Source organism: Siphateles boraxobius, unplaced genomic scaffold (genome assembly GCF_051911475.1).
Source record: "Siphateles boraxobius isolate OS27281-9 unplaced genomic scaffold, OSU_SipBor_1 9, whole genome shotgun sequence".
NCBI classification, from domain to species: Eukaryota; Metazoa; Chordata; class Actinopteri; order Cypriniformes; family Leuciscidae; genus Siphateles; species Siphateles boraxobius.
The window spans coordinates 20,251,676-20,269,277 of record NW_027509219.1 but is presented as its reverse complement, the minus strand read 5'-3'; the positions used below and the strand labels follow the sequence as shown (position 1 = coordinate 20,269,277).

Below are 17,602 nucleotides of genomic sequence, written 5' to 3'. Positions count from 1 at the left end.
CTCCATACACGGCCTATGCATCATTTCACTTTCACATATCTATCTTAATGCCTCTCTCTCTATTCTGCCATTGTGGTTGGTATTTATGAATTTTATTTTGAGCTAATTTCTCTAATCTCTTGATGACATGCACAAAAACGTTCTCAGGATTTCCTCAAAGCTAAATTGCATGTGCATTGAACAGATTCAAGCATTCGATTAGACAAATACAAAATGCAATTTGTTGTCAGAAAGGCAAAGACAGAGAGAGGGGGCGCATATGGAGCATAATGTTAACACTGCAAATAATTATTTTACTTCCTTTTGAAACATGAGGGTGTGCATTTGAGTGACTGCGGTTTTGTCTTCAGGCGTAAAGGTCAGAAAACATGATACATATATATGTAATGCTGATTATGTTATTTTCCTGTATATCAGTACCAGTGGAGGAAAAGTGAATAAATAAATCATGTTATATGTGGCACAGTAAGCCATTTGGTTGCACTAACTTGCAGCCTCTGAAATCAGAGTATGGAGAAAAATAATGTTCGACATTTTTAATTATTGAATATAATACTGACACATGTACTCAATAGCAGATACCAGGCTGGATAAAAAACATTGATAATAAAAGTGATAACCTTATAACCATAATAAACTTTATTCTGCTTGTTTTGAGAATAACACTTTGATCTTTTACACTTTTACATGTTCTAGAATATACTGGTACATCTATTCTGTTATTTCAGACTGTGGGGCTGAAAAGCTTCAATTTAGAAACAAACAATATACAGAAGTCCGTTAGAGGTCCAGATCGATTTTACATGTTTAAATGCTGTTTCAAAGATTCTGCAAGGAATGATTGGACCTTCTGATTAGGTAGCGTAGGAATGATCATGGAACTTTGGGAAGAATTGAAGGGCAAGAAAGGGGAGCAGGTTGCTGAAGAGCTTAAACTCCATTGGGTTGCACTGGTGTAGATAATCCAAACTTATTTTGTATAAAACAAAAACAAAAAACAAAAAAAACTGCATACGTACACCGAGACCCCCCAGCCAATACATTCCAGCAGCTATAGATCCACACCCAGAAGATCAAGCGTCCGGAAGGCCAGGGGGTCCATTGAGGAGGACACATTAACTTTTTAGGATGGTCCTTATGTTTATGGTGGATATATTTCTGGAGATCAGTCTGTTCCTCAGACGTTTTGATTTCAAATAATCTTCGTATGTCTAATACTGATCGATCCTGTTAGCTGAAGGTCAATGGTGTCTATAGTTAGTCTTCACTTTCAGCACCTTTGTCCCAGTAAGTTGGGTCTGATGGTTCCATGGAGCGTAGAACTATCGGGTCACCTAAAATAGAGAACGAGAAAGAATTTAGATTTGACACTTTGGTGTTTTCCCATTAGACACGTCTGCAACCTTTGTTTACCAGCACATCTGACTCCAATAACCCCAAAAATATGAATCATTATGATCTATACTGCCCTATTTTGTACAGAGGAAGAAGTCGTCTGATTCTTAGTCTCTGTTAGTACAGATTTCATTAATGCTTGACATTTATCTGCGCTGACTTGTTGTCCTGGCTGCTGATGGGCATGGTCTGCTGGAGCAGTGGGTGAAACAGTTGGCGCCCAAGCAAACTCATTCATTTAGAGCCTGGCACCTTGCCTTCCAAGTTGGCACAGAGGGACGACTGAAGAGAGTGCCATGGCACAATGCCCGATACTTGATCCACCCTCTCACTCTTCCTCTTTCTGTCCCGGTGTCTCTTTCAGATCTGGCAAGTTTTATGTTGCGAGAGGTGTGCTGGCATAGAACGAACAGTTACCATGTTGATCAATCATTTTAAACATCCATAATTGATCAAAGCAACTCTTCTTTTCTCCTCTCTTATATTTTCAAAGACCTGCGCTTCTATCCCTTGATTCTTTCTTTTAGCTTTATGTATCAGGTGTGCATAAGTTCACTTATTAATCATGGTTAAAAGTTTTGACCAGCAGGTGGTCCAATACTGAGTACAAACATAGAGAATTGAGTTCACTTTAAAAGCATTTTGGAGTGGGTTAAAGTGCTGAAGGTTCAGTGCTGTAGATATCATTTTGAGCACAGTTGCATCTGTAATGAGAATTAATGTGTTTGTTTGGTTTTATGTAACTATGCTTTTTAAAAGACCTGATAAAGACCTGAGGAATGCCCTAAAATCGTTATAAAATTATTTATAAAGTAAATAAAGTTGTAATATAAATTTAATTTGGTGGTTTTCGGCTTGTTTCTATGCAGTTAGGGTGTTCTGGGTGTTTGTCAGAACATACTGTAGGTGCTTGCTTGCGCACCTAAGCCAAAAGAGACAAAATGTTTGTTTGTTTTTTGCACAGATTATTGTTAGCAGGAACTAACAATAAGCTTTGATCCAGATTTAGTCTACACTGTGGGACCAAAATCAACCCATAGAGAAAGAGGCAGATTATGTGTGTGTGTGTGTGTGTGTGTGTGTGTGTGTGTGTGTGTGTGTGTGTGTGTGTGTGTGTGTGTGTGTGTGTGTGTGTGTGTCTGTGTGTGTCTGTGTGTGTGAGAGAGAGAGAGAGAGAGAGGGCTATGTGTGTGGATGGTCCAAAGTAGCATAAGAACTTCTGTTCATTTTTGGATTTTCATTTATAAAGTAAAGATTTCACTTAATCTAAAGAAACATCACACACATTCAAGTACAGTTCACCACACACATGTAGGCTCACATGAATTCACTTTGATGAAATATGGATCAGTGTTGTGTGTGTGTGTGTGTGTGTGTGTGTGTGTGTGTGTGTGTGTGTGTGTGTGTGTGTGTGTGTGTGTGTGTGTGTGTGTGTGTGTGTGTGTGTGTGTGTGTGTGTGTGTGTGTGTGTGTGTGTGTGTGTTTTATAAGAGGTGTGGTGGCACACAATAGCTTATCAGTCATTGATCAAACCAGACTCTCTACTTCACTTCTGTTCTCCTCCCCTGTTTTATTTTTTTGCCATGAAAAAAAAATGAAATTACCATGACTCTCTTTTTTAAGGCAATGTATGAAAACGTCTCTATGTGTTGTTCACAACGTTGAGAAAACTAAGGAAGTCTAGAGAATTTATTTCTGTTGAAACTTTTAATTGGAGAAGTTTTCAGTATTTCTAACTGCAGAGTATGAAAAATACATATCGTATCATTTAATATAATAGCATTTAATATAATAGTTATAATAATAATTGTAGTTGTGTGTGCATAATTTGATTGACAGTCCCAGATACTTCCTCTCCAGCAGAGTCCAAAATATCTTTCTGTCACACCAATTTCAGGTGAAGTGACAAAATCTACCATAAATAAATGTAATGACTACCATAATTTCTGGCCATGAAAAAAAAAAAAAAATATATATATATATATATATATATATATATATATATATATATATATATATATATATATATATTCCTAAGGTAAAAACGTTTTAAAACATTTATCTCGCATTTTCCGCTTGGCAAGAGTTAGTTTTACCCTGCTCTCCAGTGACTAAAGATCACAATAAATCTTGAAATCATGTCTTCTGGTCACTTCATTTTATTTACTGCTTTGTTCTGCCATTGACTTTTTCTGTTGAGAAGAGTCTGAGTCAGTCACTTCACATCTGTCACTCATAACATAAGTGCTTGTGTGTTTGTTGCTTGGCTTGTCTCTCTCTTTCTTTGTCTCTGTCTCTCTTTGTCAAGATTCAAGAAGCTTTATTGGCAGGATAAAAAAGGGGTTGTCTCCCTTTCTCTGTTTTGTTCTTCTATTTTTTCATAAATCAGGCTCTACTGTGTTTGATGTCAGTTCCAACAAACTTCAGGCTCTCTCCACATGAACTCCTAAGGTATGGTACAGAGCATGTTCACAACAAGAAGAATTAGGTCACTGAGAGAAAGAAAGACAGAGGCTTTGTTCCAAAATCTAGTGAGTTGCCTACCTAGACAATATTTTAGATACTGAAAAACACCTTCTTTTAGCCACATTATAAGGCAGCATTGCTTGAATCTTTCACAGAGAGGGCAATCAATGCAAAAACACTGTAAGAAGCCGAGTGGAAAAAATTTAGATGATGAACAAAGTGAGATAATGTCGAGTTCTAATCAGGGTCATCATGCACTTAGTATTTTTAAAGGGGACACCACTTGGAGGGAGGGGGCATACATTATTAACGCATTTACTATTCCAAATTATTAGGAATATTAGGACTATAAGTCCTGCATCAACCTTCCTTGTATTCTGTAGCTTATACTGTAGAAATTAATTCAATTAAAGCATTAAGCACTGACCCCGCAGGGCAAACTGTACCTTATCTTGGCGTTGTACAGAGCTTTTTGTGAACCAGAGGCTGTTCTTTGAAGTCCTGCAAACCTAAGGTATTCCATTACCTAGCGTACTACGCCTTGTTCGGCCAAGTCATTTAAACAGAAGATTAAAAATATTTCTTTTGTAAAATTTTGGACGAATTCCCCCAACAACCTGCACGCGAAAAATCGATGGTTCTGCACGAATCGCCTAGTGCCAGGCTGTGGCTTCAAAACTAAGAAATTAGTTGGGGCACTGTTAATTTTCCTACAATATTCTAAGATTAAAGTAAACTTTATAGTTACCAACGCAATGTGTAGATACACTGTAGAATATGATATCACTAAAACACGTCTTCACATTAGGCTATTTGAAAGGATTATTGCCGCATCCATAGACATCAGTGTATACTTTACAAACTATGAATGTTTTTTGCTAGTACTTCTGTGCATTTAAATGTCAAGACAGAAACATAAATATTATATGGTTGAAAACACAGAACAGTTGTGATATATGATGAGTGCTGTCTCTGGCTCAGCGCCAGCCAAAGCGCGAACGCAATTTTAATTTAGCAGTTGATGACGTGACGCATTGAACATTCAAATCACACTGGTGTCAATGTACGTTTCAAAGTCTTAATTATAAAATGTAAAAATATATATATTTTTTGTCTTCTGGAAGCTGCATTCAAATCCATTTGGCTCAAAAACCTCAGGGGGCACGTGCTTCTGATTCTAATATTTGAGTGTGATATGTATTTTATGCTGGAATGTTGCAGAATTAGCTTAGCAATATGCTAATGGAAAAATAAAATCAATCTCTTGTGCGTTTTCTGTTTATTCATTCAGAAATGGGAGTTTAAATGACCCTGACAGCTTTCAAAGTCACGGCATCCTCAGGCCAAAAGGAAAACCCTCATGTTTTGAAGTGTGTGTGTGTGTGTGTGTGTGTGTGTGTGTGTGTGTGTGTGTGTGTGTGTGTGTGTGTGTGTGTGTGTGTGTGTGTGTGTGTGTGTGTGTGTGTGTGTGTGTGTGTGTGTGTGTGTGTGTGTGTGTGTGTGTGTGTGTGTGTGCGTGAGTGTGTGTGTGTGTGGGTGGGTGTGTATACTAACCTTCGTGGTCTTCACCTTGTTGCCAGTGCTGCAGCTCCAGCCTGTGAGGTCGGGCAGGACTTTACACTCCTCACCATCCACACACGGCTGCATCTGACACCACCACTTCTGAGCTACAATAGATGCTACACACACACACACACACACATCACAGGGAACATGGTCAAGACCACTTAGGTTAGTACATACAGTACAGACACAGTCACTTCCAGTGAGTATAGGGGTCATACCATGGAATGGAAAAAAATTAGGCAAAATGTTGTGCTGTTCCTGGCTGGGTGTAGCACCTACTCCTCTGCATCATTTTGAAGAAACCCAACATTACAAATGTATAGGTCCCAATCCAACTCAGTGTGGATTGTTTTGTGAATTTGTCACAATGTAGTGCAGGCTTTGCAAAGTAACTGCCTTATTTCATATGCACAAAGGTTAGCCAATCATAAAAGAGGGCATTCAAGGTCATAGCAAAAGCAGCCTGTTAATTTCGCAGGGTTGGAGAAAGGGTGGAAAATTGACCTGAAAAACTAAATAACTAGTGCTGTCGATTTAACGTGTTAATTGAGAACACTTAATTAAAAAACATTAATGAATTTAATCATGCTGCCTGACACGTACTGTACACTATTACAAAAGTAACACTTACAGACAGTGCTAGAAGTGGGGCGGTACTCACCGGTGCGCAGTACCGGCACTTCTACATTTTACTCTTAAGCGTTCCTGCACTTTTTCTTGCGTACCGCTACTTCTTGCATGTAGCCGGTACTCGACCACTGACAGAAAAAGCGACAGTGTCACGCCCGTTGATATACTTCGTTTGCAGTGCGTATGCAGTGCGTATTTTTTCCGCACCCATGTTAACAGGTTCGAGCTTTCACACTACACGCGCATGCGGTCCGTCAATGCGCTCCTGGTGCTGTGCGTATACAGCAGTGCAGAGATCGTTCCGAGTGTATTTTTGCTGTGCTGCACGCGGTGAATTAAAGTGACAGCTCATGGTTCGTGGTCAAAACACAGATTGAAATGAAAATATAATAATCTCACCATAAATGCATTTAATTAAATAAAATGTAATAATCTAAATGTACTTTTGGAGTTCCGTTTTCGCACGCACGTGCACACACGCACGACTTGTTTTAATAGGCTAAATTTATGTTGTTAATAAATAACAACAAGTTTTGTTATAAGTTTTGTTTTTCACAGTAGAAATCTCAAATGTCATGATTTGCCAATGCAAGAGAGTACCGGCACCTTTCTTTTCCCACTTCAAGCACTGCTTACAGAGAGCAGACAGTACAGAATGTGTACTCAAATGGGATGTGACAGGACAGCAGGGGTCCTGAGATGCATTTCTGAAAGTTGAAATTTTGGCACATCATCTTAAAAACATGCCAATTATAATGCAAGATGTGACACAACAACCAAAGATGTCCGTCTAGTAATTAATTGTAATTAATGTAATTAATTCCATTTAAAATTCAAGCCCCATAAATTAAGACTGTTTTTGTATACCTTGACTTAAGCTAAGTGGACTCCAGGGAAAGAAATAAAAAGAAAAATGAAAAATGGAAAATAGGATATGACCCCTTTAAACACAGCATCATGGATCAGCTCAGGAGCAAGAAAACGGCAAAGAGATGAGGAGTTATTTGAGATGATTCGGAGAGAAAGAATGAAGCATGAGATGGGGTGAAACTTGGCTTATTTGACATTTCCTCTCACGCAGAGCGCTGTGTGTAGAGACACTTGAGCTTTTTTTTCCTGAGCTTACAGTCAGGCAAAATAAGATAACGATCGATTTCTCTGTCAAGTGGACAGTGTTGACACAATATTAAATGAAACAGCCAGACAGCTGAGGGAGACAAAAAGACCGAAAGACAGAGAATGAGAGGAAAGGAGACGGTGGAGAAAGAGTGAAAGATGCAGCGCACAATTGCCTCTTTATCATCAAATAGGGGCAAATTTCCTAGTTGCACCAACATTCCAGTTCATCCAGACACTGAATTCACTGAACTTGCTCTGTCAATGAGTATTTAAATTTAGTCGTTATCATTCATTTTAAGCAAAAACACTATTTGTGAATTAGGCTATTATTAAAACCCAGTGCCATTTGCCTGAATAGAATTGAAATGATCTGAAGATCTGTTTTACCATCCACACAGGAGGGTGCAGCCCTTGTCGTTCCAGCGACTTGTCCCGGGAAGCAGGAACACTTAACCGTCTGTGATCGCTCCTCAATCTTATTTCTGTTACAGCAGCGGTGGGCTGCAATCACCTCACATGTGCCAGCCTTCACGTGCACTGCAACAAAGAACACACACACACACACACACACACACACACACACACACACACACACACACACACAGACAGACACACACAGACACATTTCATAAGAATATTTGTCTCTGAATGACATTGCAGTCAGCATCTCATTTAAACTGGCACACCTGCAGTCAGTCATTTCACCACAGTCTGTTACCACATAGACATATCATCCTGCTGTTAATGCTATAGGAACAGCTATGTTTTATGCAATACAGTGCTTAGCATAAGTGAACACACCCGTGCTAAAGTTGAATAAAAAGAGGAATAAAAAATAATCTTTTGGAAATTGATCTTAATGCCTTAATTAAAAAAATGAGGAAAAATACAACCTTTCAAGGCCGTAACCAGGGTTTGAAAATTAGTGAGGTCCGGGGTGTTGTGTAAGGAATTGTGCTATAATGGTTAGGCCATTGGACCCACATTTCCCCATGGACATGAAGCTGCGACCCTTTTTTAAAAAAAAAGGAATTTGATATATATATATATATATATATATATATAAAATGATGTGTGGGGTAGTCTCTCACTAAGGGGGTCCGGGTGTATATCCACCAATGATTTTTTTTTTTTGGAAAAATAAACCATTAAATGGCACTTTGTGAAGAGTTTTGTGCAAAGAAATATAGAAAAAAAGTAGGTGTAGCAAGTCTTTCTGTAATTCAAAACAGATCAAACACAAATATGCTGACTGAATAGATTAGTAGTTGAGAAACACTGCTTTAATTAATGTTTTTATGATGACTTTGTTAAAGGTTAAAACAGCATAGCCGTCTTCCTGCTGGCCAGTAAGTTATTTGTCAAATTTCATTCTGTAACAAACAGATCTGTATTATGCTATTGTTTTTGATAGTGTTATACATTTCTTACAGATAATCACGATGATCATTGCGTTTGTCTTACCGAATGTGGTAGCTTTATGCAATTACAGTTTGTCTATAAGCTTTTTATAGGCGGGTCGCGGAATGCAAATCTTGCATGTTTTCATTGGCTCGTTTTAATTCACTCGAAGGCAATTGGTCTCCCTAGCGTGATCCCAATTCGTCAGGGAACTCCCCTGACGACACGTCGGAGTTCCCAGGACGAAAGGGAACATACACAAACTTCCGGGTATTCTTTGTGAACTTTAATTAAAGCTCTGAGGGTCACAGAGATGAAAAGAAGACATAACCAAAAAATGAATAACAGAACTGTTCTGGGTGCCCGACAGCTACTTGTTAGGCCATCAAAATGATTGAAATTCTAACAGAGATCTTCACCATCTCACTCAATCTCAATATCACATCAATGAAAAGTGTTTTTCTCTTTCCGAGTGTTTCAAATTTGTAGACATGCCTTTAAAACGTTAAAGCTGAAATTGCAAAGCAGAAAAACACAGATATCTATTAAATGAGAAAAATGGTGATAATGAGTAAAAAACAAATGTCTGAATTCATTTTTTTCAAAGATCGCTCCTGATCTTTCTCAATCCACCCACCTTGTCTGGAGCATTCAAAACAGTTTATTGTGGATCAGTACAGCTTAGTGGGTTTCACCCAAAAAAACACCAGAGGCTTCAGATGAAATTTAGCCTGAGATATTGAACATGCCCCTTTTTGTTTGATGCGGGTCTTAGCATCAGCCATCATGTTTACAGGCGGATACTCTTCTAACTGTCATGAGTATAAAGCTTCTGATCCCTGTTTTTTGAGGGAGTTTTAGTACAGGGACAGTTATGCAGACTTGCACACAGATCGATACTGCAGCTTTGGGGGGCTTTTTTTAATAGTGCCCAAAATAAAACCTCTAAATCTGTGCTGGGCCCTATATTCCAAATCTCACTTGCTTGTTCCAGATTTATTGGCCATGAAAGCAAGTTGTGCCTTAGTTTTTGGCTTTAGTTTCTAAGAAAAACAAAACAGCCATGTTCTAAAGCAAGCTGTTTGTTCCAGTCAATTCGTACTATGTAGGTTTTGGATATGGATAACATGACATCACAGTTCTGCTGCTGCACTTGTATAACTAATAATAGAGATACAGGACAATCAAGTGCAGAGAGACACAAATTATTAAGGCCTATTCTTAAAGCTGCAGTAGGGAGTTTTGAGAAAATGTTGACTTAGCCTGAAAATTTGAAGAAGCACAACTTACAGGTCCAACCCCCTTGCTCTCTGCTGCGCTACAGCCCTCCCTCCACAGCTCCTCCCCCACAGCTCCTCCCTCCACAGCTCCTCCCTCCACAGCTCCTCCCCCACAGCTCCTCCCTCCACAGCTCCTCCCCCACAGCTCCTCCCTCCACAGCTCCTCCCCCACAGCTCCTCTCCCACAGCTCCTCCCTCCACAGCTCCTCTCCCACAGCTCCTCCCTCCACAGCTACTCCCCCACAGCTCCTCCCTCCACAGCTCCTCCCCCACAGCTCCTCCCCCACAGGTCCTCCCTCCACAGCTACTCCCCCACAGCTCCTCCCTCCACAGCTACTCCCCCACAGCTCCTCCCCCACAGCTCCTCCCTCCACAGCTACTCCCCCACAGCTCCTCCCTCCACAGCTACTCCCCCACAGCTACTCCCTCCACAGCTCCTCCCCCACAGCTACTCCCCCACAGCTCCTCCCTCCACAGCTACTCCCCCAAAGCTCCTCCCTCCACAGCTCCTCCCCCACAGCTACTCCCCCACAGCTCCTCCCTCCACAGCTACTCCCCCAAAGCTCCTCCCTCCACAGCTCCTCCTCCACAGCTCCTCCCTCCACAGCTCCTCCCTCCATAGCTCCTCCCTCCACAGCTCCTCCCCCACAGCGGAGCCTGCCGTGAACGCGCAGGCTAGTAAGCAGGACCACCGATGACGGCGGATTATAAACAGTTATGGAACATTCTCTAATAGGGACGAAACATCAACAATATGCTTTACATTGACTATGGCCTACCCATACTTTGACTAAAAACTTGGTCCTCAAATCATTATGTATTTTGCAATACATGTAACTTTATAAGGTTGCACTCTTTCTATAATTATAAATAGCTACTAAGATAACGTTAAAGGATTAGTTCACTTTAAAAAAAACTTTTGCTGATAATTTACTCACCCCCATGTCATCCAAAATGTCCATGTCTTTCTTTCTTCAGTCGAAAAGAAATTAAGGTTTTTGATGAAAACATTCCAGGCTTTTTCTCCATATAATGGACTTCAATATGACAGAAACGTTTCAAGGACCAAATGACAGTTTCAGCACAGCTTCAAAGGGTTTTAAACGATACCAGACGATGAATAAGGGTCTTATCTAGCGAAACGATCGGTCATTTCAAAAATAAATAAAAAACTTTGAGTTTTATAAGCACAAATGCTCGCCTTGCTCTGTTCTGTGATGCACGTTCGTGATCCTGTTCGAACTCGTTCATCCAAATGAACAAATCTTTTTTCGAGCCGATAAACGTGCCTTAACGCGTGTTGGCATCTTGAGACAAAACAATGGCACTGACATATTTTAAGTTCCCTTTCAAGGGAACTCGAGCTGCGTTTGAGATGCGGTGGGAACGCTCTGCGTGATTACGTCGTGAAGCACGTGTAAAATCAGTCCAATGGAAGCCCGCTACGACATAGGTGACGTCATAGACCAGGAAACTATAAAGCAACCCTGAAATCAGACCGCGACAGCTTCTGCACCTTCAGCAAGCGCTCTCTGTATATCTGTCCTTGTCTATTTATTGTTGTCTGTCAAGCCCAATATTATTATTATACATTATTATGGCGAGCAAGCAAGATTATAGACGATGTGTTGTTCCCTGCCCTCGTTATATACGGGCGGGGACACACACATCAGCTTTGTGTTGCTTGTTTGGGAGTGGAGCATGCTCAGTCAGTCCTCGAGGGGGCTGATTGTGAGCATTGTATGAGTCTATCTATGAAGACGCTCCGCTCTCGCCGATCGTTCTTTGAGGAGGACGGTACGGTTTGCGCTCCCCGCGCGGGTCCCGCTGTTGCCTAGACACGGCGGCGACTCGCATTTTGGGGTTCGAAATCGGATCTGACAGCGTGGGTTGGGACGGGCCCCGCCCTATCTCAGGTTTCACCTGCAGATCCAGTGTGCTGTGATTTCCAGTTCTGAGGAATTGGTATCGTTAGTGTTTTGTTAAGAAAAAGTGAACAAAACAAATAAAAATATTAAGAAAAAGGCAGATGTTTGATTTTTCAATAAATAGGCAGTTCATAACTCTGTTGAATAAAGAGGAGCTTTTAAAAAGAGGCTTTTCTAATGCTGTTGCTAGTTAAATATTTACTGGACAGCTGAACATTATGAGAGTGGAAATAAAAAGAGTTTATTAGATGAAATATATCTAAAAAAACAGGAAAACTCTGTATCTCAGCCTCCTCGTCGGGGACTACTGGTTTTTCCCTATCTCCACACTGAGGTGTCGAGATCGTGGAATAAACCGGTTTCTATTTTATGTGTTTAATACCCAAACGTCTAACTAGAGTAATGTTATGGGTATTAAGTATCATGGTATGACAGTGCCTTGGATTATAGAGACGCTTGCGAGCTTTCTCTCTCCCGAGTCGGCGTCATCATTTTTAACCCCGACATGACCCACCAGCCATCTTTAATAATAAATAAATTTTATTAGGCAGTACTGGTGGGTAAAGTATTTAAGGACATAGATGAATGTGAGGATGTCAGCATTGACTCTATTCGAGAATATATATATATATATATATATATATATATATATATATATATATATATATATATATGTTTATATGTATACGTTTTTCTGATATAAAAATAAAGAAAAAGAAAGATGAAAATGTATGTTCTTCTGGACGCTCCGCTTTCAAGAAAACTAAACCTTTCAGCGGCGTTCCAGAGGTTTCTTCCTCACCAATCTATGTTCCTGAAACTGGCATAGAGTACAAAGAAGAAGACCTGATGCCGAGGCTATCAGGCTTCTAAGGGTGGTCCCCTCCGGGGTAGGGACGGTTTTGAGAAATCGTTTCTCCTCGGCGCCCTCTGGGGTGCGACTCTCTGAGGAGGGTCGCAGCGCTGCCAGTTCGGTTGTTCCCTGCCGGTTCACCGTTCAGGGCACCGAGGTGTCAGCGTCCCCGTGCAATCCTCTGAGGAGGGTTGTAGAATGGTCAGTTCGGTTGTTCCCTGCTGGTTCGCCGCTTCAGGGCACCGAAATGGTTGTTCAATCAAATCCAGAGGCCAGTCTCGAGAGACTGGTTCCCTTATCGGAATTTCTGGCAGCGTGGAAACTTCTGCCAAATATTTCTCTATGGGTCCTGCACATAATAGAAAAAAGTTACAGAATTCAGCTCGGTTCTCGTCCGCCCAGATTTCAAGGAGTCCTCCCCACGGTGGTGGACTCACAGCAGGCTCTGGTAATGGAGCAAGAAGTACTGACACTTCTTCGAAAGGGAGCTATAGAAAGGGCTTCTCCTCCCAGCAGAGAGTCAGGGTTTTACAGCCGTTACTTCATTGTTCCAAAGAAGGATGGAGGGCTGCGTCCTATTCTAGACAGGCGCCAGTTAAACAGCAGGGTTCAGAAACTCAAGTTCAGAATGCTTACACTCAAACAGATTGTATCACAGATTCAGTCCGAGGACTGGTTTGTCACAATAGACTTGAAGGACGCGTACTTCCATGTATCTATCCATCCTCATCACAGGAGGTTCCTGAGGTTCGCTTTCGGGGGCGAAGCATACCAATATCGGGTTCTTCCATTTGGCCTAGGTTTATCTCCCCGCACTTTTACAAAATGCGTGGATGCAGCTCTGGCTCCGTTGAGACTCCAGGGCATCCGCGTATTAAATTACATCGACGATTGGTTGATTTTAGCTCAGTCAGAGCAGGTGGCAGTTCAGCATCGAGATTAGGGGTGGGGGAAAAAATCGATTCTTAGATGCATCGCGATGCGGACGTGGACGATTCTGAATCGATTCACAAATGTCAAAAATCGATTTTCAAAAAAAAAAATTTTTTTTTTTAGATATGTAGCCTATTTATAATGACGTAATATTGACGGAACGCAAAAGACGGAACTCTGAAGCGCGGAAGTGCAGTGCCCGGACCGTCTGTCGGTGGCGTGCGCACATAACAGAGACGCGATGGCTGAGGGCGAAATCCAAACACCCTCCTCGTTAAAAGCTGACGTGTGGAAATATTTTGGCTTCTATGAAGTTGAAGGGGGAAAGGAGCTGGACAAGAGCCACACTAGTTGTAAGCTTTGTAGAATAAAACTAAAATATTTCGGCAACACGACAAATATGAGAAGCCATATGACACGTTTCCACCCAGAGGAGGAAAAACACTCGGCTGTACCAGAGCCGTTTCTCTCTATGGCTCTGGGCTGTACCGGTGTTCAGACGATTTCTGCTGCCTTGTCGAAAAATGCCACCCAAACGCGAATCGATCATAGATAATGTTGATTCATTCTCTATTGTTTCCATAATGGTGTAAATCTCACAATATTATAACATCGTTATTTCATTTTAATCAGGGTAAGTGTATGGGGAGCATATTTGGATATTTTAAATGAACTAGCAATTATCACATTTGATATAACAAGTAAAAATGATATTATTATATGAAATAAAATTATAATAAAATTCGAAGTTAAGAGTACAGTATAATGTACTGTTTTTATTTTTAAAACGGTGTGAAAAGTAAAAATTATCATCAAATATTCATCTTTGACCTGTCAAAGTTTCCTACAAGTATCCACAGCAAGGATGCATAGATTTATGGGCGTGGTAAGCAGAAGAAAAATGAGTCTGCACATGCGCATAACCAGTAAGTAGCACATCTCGATGGGTAGCATGAATCGTCAGAACACCTGTTGTTGTTATATTATTAATTTACTACAAGTATGCTGCTAGTTCAGGCACACATTTATTTTCCTGTTGGTTCTTTGCAATGTTAATAAAATATATTGTACGTTAATTCTTTATGGGTCATTACTTTGTACTTTTAAAGCATTTATATTCACACACACACACACACACACACACACACACACACACACACACACACACACACACACAAAAGATTCAGATAACCGATAATCGCTTTTGAATCGAATCGCAGGCCTCTGAATCGTAATCGAATCGAATCGTGAGGTGCCTAGAGATTCCCACCCCTAATCGAGATGCTGTTCTGTCCCACATAAAAGAGTTTGGGGTTGCGGCTAAACACCAAAAAGAGTGTGCTCCTCCCTGCTCAGAGGCCCAATAGTGCTGCAGGCCTTTTATCCTCCACCCTTTAATACCCCTGACCAGGAACAGCTTAACCTGTTATGTCCAGTCCGGGCTTTAGATGCCTACGTTCACAGAGCTGCCCTGTGGCGTAAATCTGAGCAACTATTTGTTTGTTTTGGGTCACTCAAGAGAGGATGCCCTGCATCTAAGCAGGTTATGAGTAAATGGATAGTCGAGGCTATTTCATTGGTTTATGAAGCGGCCGGACAGCCTTCACCTATGGCTGTGCGGGCCCATTCTACTCGGAGTATGGCGGCCTCTATGGCCTTAATTTCGGGAGTTTCCCTTCTTGACGTGTGTAATGCGGCAGGATGGTCCTCTCCGCATACATTTGTCAGGTTTTATGACCTTGACCTCTCCACTCCTGGGGCGAGGTTGCTTGCTTCTTATTGTGCGCAGGACCTCACACAGAACGGGCATTTGTCACTATGGCGTAGTGGGTATAGGGTTCCCACCGCTTCTCAAACGCAGCTCGAGTTCCCTTGAAAGGGAACGTCTCAGGTTACGTATGTAACCCTGGTTCCCTGATAGGGAACGAGACGCTGCGTTTGCCTGCCATACTTCCTGAATGCCCTGATCGACTTGCTTCAGGTTTTTCAGAAGCTGTCGCGGTCTGATTTCAGGGTTGCTTTATAGTTTCCTGGTCTATGACGTCACCTATGTCGTAGCGGGCTTCCATTGGACTGATTTTACACGTGCTTCACGACGTAATCACGCAGAGCGTTCCCACCGCGTCTCAAACGCAGCGTCTCGTTCCCTATCAGGGAACTAGGGTTACATACGTAACCTGAGACGATTTGTCATGGCAAGTTGCCTTTATTTAAAACAGCTCAAACATGGATTTTAGTCTGGGACTAGACTTAAGCCATGTCTGTGAAACCTGGGGTAGTAAGAGAATTACACTGGGGGAAAAATATTTGTCTCATTTTGAGCAGTAAAGCTTTGTAAACATCCTTAAAACAAGTTCACTTTCAGTCGCTCACGTTCGACGTGACGTCGACGTGACGACGTAATTGGGATCACTTCGGGGAGTCCCATCAACTTCGAGTGTCTACAGAACGAGCCAATGAACGTTGGCGTGCGTGAAAAGCGTCCCGCCCCGAAACGCGGGTATAAACAGGAAGTGGGCGCACGCACTCATTGTCTTTCGCTTTGGAGCCGAGCTTTGTTTGACTCTGAGATCTACAGACTGCTGCGCGGTTTGCAAACGATCAAGAAGAGGAAGAAGAAAACTCTGTTCCAGTGCTGGTGTGACGACACGATCAGCGGTGGCCGCGAACATTTTCAACTCACAACTGCTGTTTTCACAGCATTGTTTGTGTGTTTGTGTGTGAGTGTGTCGGTCTCGTGGGCGTTCGTCAAACTGAGAGTGTACCCCGATTACACCGCGGCTATCCTTGGGTGCTTCAGCACTGAAAGAGTTTTTATTTCTTTTCTTTGTTTATTATTTTCAAAACTAAAAGAGTAACACAAGCGTGACCCTGTGTCCTTTTCAGGATGTCATTCCACTTGTGGGTTTCTGGGTGCGGTCGTTCCCTGGCGCCAACAGACAGCCACAATTGTTGCCTCTCGTGTTTGGGCGGTCTCGTGGGCGTTCGTCAAACTGAGAGTGTACCCCGATTACACCGCGGCTATCCCTGGGTGCTTCAGCACTGAAAGAGTTTTTATTTCTTTTCTTTGTTTGTTATTTTCGAAACTAAAAGAGTAACACAAGCGTGACCCTGTGTCCTTTTCAGGATGTCATTCCACTTGTGGGTTTCTGGGTGCGGTCGTTCCCTGGCGCCAACAGACAGCCACAATTGTTGCCTCTCGTGTTTGGGCATTCAATACGCTGAGACAGCTTTTGTGAATAGCTCATGTTCTCATTGCGAGAATATGACTATGGCAGCGCTAAGATCAAGACTTGCTTACCTCAAGGGAGGTGCAGTCCCCTCGCCGATGCCCAGATTTAGTGTTTATTCTGGACCTCAGAATAAACCTACTTTTGCGCAAGGTCAGAGTGATCTGAGAATTACCGTTAGGGCTTCCCCGCCGAGGCAATCTTCGCGGGCCCCTCGCGCCTCTCAAGCACTGCCGCCGTTGGAGCTTCCAAAAGAATGCGCTGGTCCTTCTTATGGACGACCAGCCGTGTCCTTTGGGCCCCCACCTGACGATCAGATGTCGATCGCAGCAACGTAAGGGGAGCTTCAGTCCTCTGGAGATGAATACTCGGCTGCGTTACCCCCTTCCGGGAGTGTAGCGTTGCCCGAGTCCGATCCAGAATGGGCGGCTATGCTTTTCCGGGCTGGGGGTTGAAATTGAGATTTATACATCACATGGAAGCTGAATGAATAAGCTTTCCATTGATGTATGGTTTGTTAGGATAGGACAATATTTGGCCGAGATAAAACTATTTGAAAATCTGGAATCTGAGGGTGCAAAAAAATCTAAACATTGAGAAAATCGCCTTTAAAATTGTCCATTTATGTTTGCGATTGTGCTGCATTCACTCACGAAAAATAAATGTTTTATACATTTACGGTAGGAAATTTAGAAAATATCTTCATGGAACATGATATTTACTTAATATACTAATGATTTTTGGCATAAAAGAAAAAATTATAATTTTGACCCATACAATGTATTGTTGGCTATTCTCACA

The 17,602-nt window shown here is 41.8% G+C and overlaps 1 protein-coding gene across 1 annotated transcript in view; it reads right to left on the bottom strand.

The window, feature by feature from the left end:
- Positions 1-616: 616 nt before the first annotated feature.
- tafa3b (TAFA chemokine like family member 3b) overlaps positions 617-17,602 on the bottom strand; it is a 138,503-nt gene continuing 121,517 nt past the window's right edge. Inside the window, exons 3-5 of the mRNA XM_077222737.1 lie at positions 7,564-7,713; positions 5,416-5,540; positions 617-1,334 (exon numbers count right to left, since the gene is read on the bottom strand). Of these exons, the coding sequence (XP_077078852.1) occupies positions 1,323-1,334; positions 5,416-5,540; positions 7,564-7,713 (287 nt within the window). The 3' untranslated portion in view covers positions 617-1,322. The remainder of the gene's footprint in view (positions 1,335-5,415; positions 5,541-7,563; positions 7,714-17,602) is intronic.